The sequence below is a fragment of the Mizuhopecten yessoensis genome, unplaced genomic scaffold (assembly GCF_002113885.1).
Source record: "Mizuhopecten yessoensis strain PY_sf001 unplaced genomic scaffold, ASM211388v2 scaffold7635, whole genome shotgun sequence".
In the NCBI taxonomy this organism is placed as follows: Eukaryota; Metazoa; Mollusca; class Bivalvia; order Pectinida; family Pectinidae; genus Mizuhopecten; species Mizuhopecten yessoensis.
In genome coordinates, this window is record NW_018407146.1 from 25,081 (window position 1) to 34,175 (window position 9,095).

General features: G+C 37.9%; 1 protein-coding gene across 1 annotated transcript; it reads right to left on the reverse strand.

The window, feature by feature from the left end:
* Positions 1–512: 512 nt before the first annotated feature.
* On the reverse strand, positions 513–7,440 carry LOC110454022 (saposin-like protein 11; the record flags this gene model as incomplete). Its single annotated transcript, XM_021503330.1, has 3 exons — positions 7,406–7,440; positions 771–1,296; positions 513–707 (listed from the first exon to the last, which is right to left on the reverse strand). Coding segments are annotated over exons 1-3 (756 nt in total), but the record flags the coding sequence as incomplete, so codon positions are not given.
* Positions 7,441–9,095: the final 1,655 nt, after the last annotated feature.

Genomic DNA, 9,095 nt, shown 5'->3' on the forward strand with positions numbered 1-9,095 from the left:
GCCATCCACCGCTGAGCCGGGTGTTCGAGGTCTACCTTGGGCAATCTCCAGATACTGACCGCATACTTAATGTTAATTCTTTAAAGTCACCCTGTCGCAATTAATATTAACTAATTGAATGCTGTTTAACTACAGAAACATATTTCCATATCTTTTATAATCTGACTTTCCTCACTGTAAGTCCAAGCTTTCCCATCTCCTCGTATTGTTATTTTACAGATTAAAGTGTACTTTTAGGATGGTCACTGAACTGTGCCATTCTAATATATCAAATGTCACTGACATTTGTGAGTTACCCAGCCACGTTCAAACCTATTAAGTGCGCTCTATATACACCACCCGGAAAGGGGGCTCATTAATTAGGCCAATTACACAGTGAGAACCTGTCGTCTAACCACCGGTGGTCGGTGGTGTTTATCCGGGCTCTCCGCAAATCATCACAGTTGTTCAAAAATGTAAAACACAAACAAATAAATTCGAACAACATATGGAGCTGTATACTACAAATATACCTTAGTAGGTAACACTTCTGGCACCAGTGGTGGTGCCTCCTTAGTAGGTAACACTTCTGGCACCAGTGGTGGTGCCTCCTCAGTAGGTAACACTTCTGGCACCAGTGGTGGCGCCTCCTTAGTAGGTAACACATCTGGCACCAGTGGTGGTGCCTCCTTAGTAGGTATCACTTCTGGCACCAGTGGTGGTGCCTCCTTAGGAGGTAACACTTCTGGCACCAGTGGTGGTGCCTACTTAGTAGGTAACACTTCTGGCACCAGTGGTGGCGCCTCCTTAGTAGGTAACACATCTGGCACCAGTGGTCGTGCCTCCTTAGTAGGTAACACTTGGGTCACCAGTGGTGGTGCCTCCTTAGTAGTTAACACTTCTGGCACCAGTGGTGGTGCCTCCTTCGTAGGTAACACTTCTGGCACCAGTGGTGGTGGCTCCTTAGTAGGTAACACTTCTGGCACCAGTGGTGGTGCCTTCTTAGTAGGTAACACTTCTGGCACCAGTGGTAGTGCCTCCTTAGTAGGTAACACTTCTGGCACAAGTGGTGGTGCCTCCTTAGTAGGTAACACTTCTGGCATCAGCGGTGGTGCCTCCTTAGTAGGTAACACTTCTGGCCCCAGTGGTGGTGCCTCCTTAGTAGGTAACACTGCTGGCACCAGTGGTGGTGCCTCCTTAGTAGGTAACAATTCTGGCACCAGTGGTGGTGCCTCCTTAGTAGGTAACCCTTCTGGCCCCAGCGGTGGTGCCTCCTTAGTAGGTAACACTTCTGGCACCAGTGGTGGTGCCTGCTGTCTAATGTATCGGTAAGAGTAATATTATATGCATAGAAACCCCAAAGCAGGAGGTCAAATCCTACTGTGGAATATAAAATCGTATCAACAAGGACTGAAAAATATATCCGGGATTGTAGATTGATAGTGGGTGTTACTTAGTACATAGCGATTGTGATATATCTTCCTTTATGTCCAATATGTTCACTTAGGGGATTTTATACCATTTATTCTTGGAGAGAAATACGCATATCTGTTATAAATAATATATCTTGTTTTATATTTAATCACGTTTTCATTCAAAATCTTCCATCTTTTTATATGTATTTTCTTTTGTAATTAATTTTTCATTTCATTTCTGTTTCCTGTTTTCTATGTGGAACAGTTCTGTATCAAACCCGTGACAATACCTGCCACCTGGTGAGAGATGTAGGGCCACCCGGCGCTGTGTGGGGTACGCCTGCCTTTAATTAGCCGATACAACTGGTTTAATAAAGTGTCAAACATGTGCCCACCCTAGATTTACTACCGACCTTACTAGCACTGCACATTACATACCTGTCCTATCTATATATGGACGGTAGCTATAGGTTATCACTGTTTAATTGGCCTAATTAGTGAACCACCTTACCTGATGGTGTATATAGAGCGCACTTAATAGGTTTGAACGTGGCTGGGTAACTCACACATGTCACTGACATTTGATAAATTAGAATGACACACTTCAGTGACCATCCTAAAGGTACACTTTAATCTGTAAAATAACAATACGAGGAGATGGGAAAGCTTGGACTTACGGTGAGGAAAGTCAGATATTAAAAGATATCGAAAAGAGTTTCTGTAGTTAAAAAGCACTCCTTTAGTTAATGATGTACGTGACAGAGATACTTTTAAGATTTAACACTAAGTATGTTTGATATCATTAGAACTGCCGGTCTCCAGTATTCGCGTTCTGACTGTGGTGTTAGACTGCCGGGATCCGGATTAATGAGACCAAAACGGGCACTAATGTAGATTAGTAGAAACCATTTTCTCATAACATCTCCCACCTCAGACCCCAAGTACATGGCAGTTTTCTTGGACGCACCCAAGTTAGCTATATTCAGTAATCAACCCTAAAAGTGCTAAGATACATGCCTAAATGTACGTATTAACCTGTTCAACCCAATCAATGTTTTTAATGCGGATACCTCTTTTTTACAATGTTGAGTGAATAATGTATCCATGTAATAATAATAATACCTTGATACATGACAACTTGAAACAGTACTACCTGGATATATGAAAACATTGTGAGATAGACTGGATATAATGGAACAGAGCATAAAAAATGGTTGATGGAAAACCTCAAAGAACATGTGACCCTAACTAAGCTCATCTCACTGAAATACAAGACAATGTGTTCGTAGAAATAGAATTAGTTAGCGCGATATAATGAAAACCGTCTTATTAAATTCGTATTATTCTTATTGCATAGAAGTCATTCTACAATACCACAAATCTAACATCGCAAGTTCAATAATTAGGCCAATAAAACCTACTGGCATATATTGTCCGCAAAATTCAGTACACGTGATATAAAAGTGATCGATAGTAAATTCAAAATGCTGCCTTAGCGGCATCTTCAGATTTCAGGACATTCGGAAGCCTTATAAAGATCAAATCTTAAATGAATAACGAGAAACAATTTTCAATACTAATGCTACACAAAAATTTATAAAGCATACATAAAAAGCATACATTTAACAACTGATTTTTAAGACGCTATCGCTATACAATACCAGTGCTATTATAGAAATATAAAGTATATACCAAATAAAGATTGACTCAACAATATAGTTATAAGTGCCACTATACTATACAAGTGCTATTAAAGAAATATAAAGAATATACCAAGTAAAGAAGTAAAGATTGACTCAACAATATAGTTCTAAGTGCCACTATACTATACCAGTGCTATTATAGAAATATAAAGTATATACCAAATAAAGATTGACTCACCAATATAGTTATAAGTGCCACTATACTATACAAGTGCTATTAAAGAAATATAAAGAATATACCAAATAAAGAAGTAAAGATTGACTCAACAATATAGGTTTAAGAGCCACTATACTATACCAGTGCTATTGTAGAAATATAAAGTATATACTAAGTAAAGAAGTAAAGATTGACTCAACAATATAGTTCTAAGTGCCACTATACTATACCAGTGCTATTATAGAAATATAAAGTATATACCGAGTAAAGAAGTAAAGATTGACTTAACAATATAGTTATAAGTGCCACTATACTATCCCAGTGCTATTAAAGAAATATAAAGAATATACCAAATAAAGAAGTAAAGATTGACTCAACAATATAGTTCTAAGTGCCACTATACTATACCAGTGCTATTATAGAAATATAAAGTATATACCAAATAAAGATTGACTCACCAATATAGTTATAAGTGCCACTATACTATACAAGTGCTATTAAAGAAATATAAAGAATATACCAAATAAAGAAGTAAAGATTGACTCAACAATATAGTTCTAAGTGCCACTATACTATACCAGTGCTATTATAGAAATATAAAGTATATACCAAGTAAAGAAGTAAAGATTGACTCAACAATATAGGTTTAAGTGCCACTATACTATACCAGTGCTATTGTAGAAATATAAAGTATATACTAAGTAAAGAAGTAAAGATTGACTCAAAAATAAAGAAATAATTAACAATGTACAATACCACTGCCATTAAAGAAATAAACAAAGTATACCTAGTACGGATAGACAATAGAGAATAAAGTGACACAATATAATACCAATGATATAACAATATATAATACTGTTTAAAACAAATCAGATAAGGCATATATTTTGAAATGGTGATTGATCTCAATCTGGATCTGGAATTGTTTGCACATTTCCGTTTTTATTTCGTGTCTTCTTCGGGGAAACAAAAAACATACATGTATACAATAGATACTACCGTTAATCCGTGTATTGTGATCCTCATTGGGTACAACCCTTTTGTCTGTTGATTTATCATGTTCACGTGTCTGTAGAAAATATTTGGGTATACACTTCAGGGTACTATCTTTCTGGGAATACAGAGCAATTTACATGTAACATTTCGTGATAGTCTTTGTTAAAGCTCACCTTGATATTACAAATATATTCTATTCCTCGTACTCACCTAGCGCTAGCACCTCAATACCTGACCAAAAAAACAAATTATATTCAATTCATGTTAATTTATATAAATGAAAAAAATCAATCTTCTTAACGCTAATTTTTATTTTACTTTCGCAAAATAGGCACAATTTACGATTTGAAGATTTCCCATTTCTGCTTGAAAACATTTTATTTTATTTTGAAATATAACGGGTCCCTGATAATGAAAATAATTTCATATTAGACACAAAATGAACATTTAGATATTTTATTATGATTATTTCCCATAGTTAATAAATAATGATTTCGGGACAAACGAAACTCGGACTCGAGTCTGATATTGTTTTAGGCATCTGCGTCCAGGTGTCGGCGGTTCAGTATTGTCCGTTCGGCAGCCTAGTGTTATGGATTTGGCCGGATAATTTGCCCTTGATGCGTCCAATTTATTACGAGCTTGTTTGAAGTAGCATGTTTGATATCAATTCAAAGATGTGCTCAAACAATCTGTTTCTATAACTTAATATGTACCGATTTGTATGCATACCTTGCAATATTTTCGTACAATACTATTAGGCCTAAGATATCACGCCTGATTGAACACGTTCTTTAACGTCGACTACGAGACTTGTTGACGAATCTTGTGTTTCCATTGCAATAAAACTGTGCTTTATTTTGAATTGGTTTTTGATCAAAACGAAGTGAATGCAATATTGACGTTTTGAAAAATAGTTGATAGCTTTTCCTCTTGAATTTCAATCCAGGTGATTGTCATATTCCGACAATGTCGGTGGTACTGAGCCCATCGTCTCAATATCACCCGGAAAACCTAGAGAGCCGACTGAAGGAAACAATATTCACGGAGGTTATGAATAATTTGACAAGTCATTCACAAAACCTAATGACGTAGCCTTGCTCAGTCTTGTTTGGTTTGGAGCGTGGTTACATTGTATAGAAAATTAAGGTAAATTTAACCATTCAAGTACAATTCTGAGATATAGAAATTATCAATGATTTCGACCGGTGATGGAGCACACAAACGCCCCCTAGCGGCCGGTCAAAGAGATGCGGGCTTCTAGCTTAACATGGGTTTCATTGTGTTCATTGCGAATAATTTTGTCATTCTTTGGACTGTAAACATTCAGATTTTGTGTAATGATTCGAAATAAATCCGTCCCGTCCACCTGCGTACACACAACAGGCAGAGTTGGCATTAAAGTCGCATAGCGTGTCGATTGGGTGTGAGACTCTCGTGTAGGGTAATGGTAGGCTCGCTGGTGTAGTCGGCACTAAGAGGCAAGCTTGTCCTTTTGCAGACGAGGGGGTAAAACATCAGATGAAATAGAATACAATTATTACACGCCCGTCGCAGATGAATGAGACGGAGAAATCTTTATTAAAACACGTTTTGGATTGTTACCTGTTTTGCATTCTCCGCCAATAGAGACCGTGAACTGTGGAACCGGTGGCGTTACCCTGTACTTTTGTCGGCTCAAGTTTGATCTTATATTAATTTGGCGGAGTGTACGTTTGTGTATGAATGAGTAACGTTTTTAAGGTATTCAGATGGAAATATATCTACAGAGATTGTTGTCTCCTCTATAATAGGTATCAGTTAAAATAGTTCAAATCTCAAAAACCATAACACTTATTTACAATTATACACAACGCAGATCAATCAACATGATATAACCACTGGAAAAAAGTGTTTATTATTCAGTACCTATGATAGATTATTGAATGACATTCTGATTATGTTGCAAAGACGACAAATATTTAGCGAAGACATTGCCCTTTTCACTGAGGCAGTTCAACTTTGGTCTTTACATCCTGTCATGGAGCAGATATCGGCACCGCATGTTGTAATGTATTCACGAACGTGACGAGGCTGCGTCAAAACTTAGCTTGAGCGATTAGGGTCACTCCTAGTGACATGCAAGTGCGATAATGGGAAGTTTTAAAAACAAAACGTTACAAATTATTGAAATGTGCCGTCGGTAGTCTGATGCACATGTAAATATTGAATATCAAAGACACCAGAGATTACTGAACGCACGAGGAGATCTGTTCTGATACAGGTACTTGATCTCATAAAAAATGCGCATAATTGCAGTTATAGTTGCATTCCAATGACGTCATATTTTACGCCGTCCGCGGTTCAAGATGATTGACTAGCTGGAACCTCGTCTATCTGTACGATTTCGCAAATGTTCATGTTGCGTTTACTTTTGGCACGAAATTGAAAGTATGTCCAGCTGTACAACACACCAATATCTAGCCTTAGCCACGGAACTCGACAAATCTGCCCGTGAGAGGATAGTAGCTAACACTTCTGTCACTGTTCATCAACGAAAACGTCCTTTATCCCAACATCTGTGGATGGGTTCAGAGTTGTTGACTTTATAAATATTTATATGTATATTTCTCAAGCCATGCTTTGTGCAAGTGCATTGATGTAACTTGAGCATATTTTGATCACGTTGGAACAGATCAAACGCGGTCAACAAAAGTATGCTTTGTGTGCATAATTCGTGTGCTATATGGGGTAGCTATAAAGGAATTGTGTTGGTAATGCTGTATGTAAGGCTGTCACAATATATCGGGAAACCGGTATATTGCAACACGCAGACATATTGATCGTATCACAATATAGTAAAAATATATCGCTATATCGCAATATTTTTCAAATACCAATTTTTATATCCGCTAGGTGTTTAAACTTTGTCGATTGCTACTCATGGTAAAAGACACGCCGGCTTTCACTAGGGGTGATAATTGGCTGGTATTTCATACTCGGAGGTTGGTTTAACAAACGAAATCTTACTCTGTGTGATCCATGTAAAATACGGTTCAGCTGGATATCATCCCGATAGCAATTTCTTTTTACATTGAGAACCTTTTCCCTATGACTATATATCGGGAAACGTATTGTAATATATCGTGATATGATCCAGGCGTGCTGTGACACACCTGCCTGTGCGGGGTTTGTAGCGCAGCATTTGCATGGTTTGTATTCTCGGGTACTGTTGTATACAGGGACCTGAGAATTTGTTACAGCTATATTTGGACCGAAACTAAGGTGTTCAGATTTATTTTATATGTGTTAGGGGTTTAGATCGACTTTCAATAAGCATTGGGTGTGGCATGTTACCGAAAGTCGATCTAAACCCCTCAAACATGTAAAATTACTCTGAACACCTTAGTTTAGGTCCAAATATGGCTGTAACAAATCATCATGTCCCTGTGCTGTTGTACATGGTGTTTGATGTTTGACTTTGCTATACGAGGTTGGGTATGCTGTACGGTAGATGTAAGCTTCACTAGCTACAGGTATAAACGTTTGGGTGCTTTTTATGGGGTTTGTAACCTGTTTAGATATAAAGAGTACTTCTGTTTTTATGTATACTAGGTATTACTGTACGGAGGAGGATCCGTTTATATGGGAAGTTGTTATTTGACATTTCCTCTGCCATTTGATTCAAGACTTACCAAGTCGGGGAGAAATTAAAATCTCATATAGACCGACAATACGTTTAATCCCGGGTTAATTAAGCGTGGAGACCCGCCACTCCCCCTCCGCTGCTAAACACCGCCAGATGCAATCCTCATGAAAGACATGCACTCGGTATTGACGTCATAATTAAACACTGGTTCTATTGGGCGGTTGAACATCCCCTCCCCCCATTTTAAAATGTAGGCATCGAGTTCAATTATCGAAAGTGTCTTTACGTGAGTGAGGTACTAATGCAAACGTCCAAACCAATGTTGCGATCAAATGTGAAAAATATATATAAACATATTACAGGGATTTTTTTTTATCTTTTAATCTTCATTATCGTACATATGTGTATGCAATATTGTGCATTAAGTGATTCTTGTTGACTTATTTCATACACATTTCTCTGGTGCGAGAATGAATGAGGAAATCTACACATAGCCATAACGTTAACATGTTTTATTAGGTTTTTTGTGTGTATGTTTAACTGCATGGAGACCTGAAAAACACGTCAAAGGAATGGTACATCAAGATATTTTTTTTTTTAGATAAACGTTCTTTTAAACAGTTAAATCATTTCAGACGAGTGTAGTACAGTATATACGTATCTGCCTCCTTGTGATATCGCGGATCTGATGCCGAATTTACAGCTCCACCTCACTGAAACACTGTGCCGAATGTATCCAACACTGGTTCCACCTGGTCACATTATATCGACAAATGGTTAACCAATTGAACGATTTACACCACAGCCTGAAACGGCCTGTAACACGCGTTACGATTTGTTGATTTTTAGTATGTAATTTCAACCAATAAGATCGTTTTGTTTTTAGCCTTGTCCGACCCGGAAAAGAGAGGCAAAACATTGCGACCTGCTCAACCTGCGTGGCCTTAATTTTTTTCAAAGGGCTTGAGGACGCCGCCAGAGTCAGTACACCAATTAATTAAATACACTGGCGTATAATAACATCCTGAAAGTTGATACGGCTATGTCAGAACATGGATATTTCTTTCGGTGTATTTTGGATGAATTTATATTAATCACTCTTGTGACAATACGGCCGGGGTTCGATCCCCCAATCGGACGCGAAAATGTATAGGATCACCTGCCCGACCACGTAGATTTTTTTCCGGGTACTGCGGTTTCCTCCCACATTGAGACCC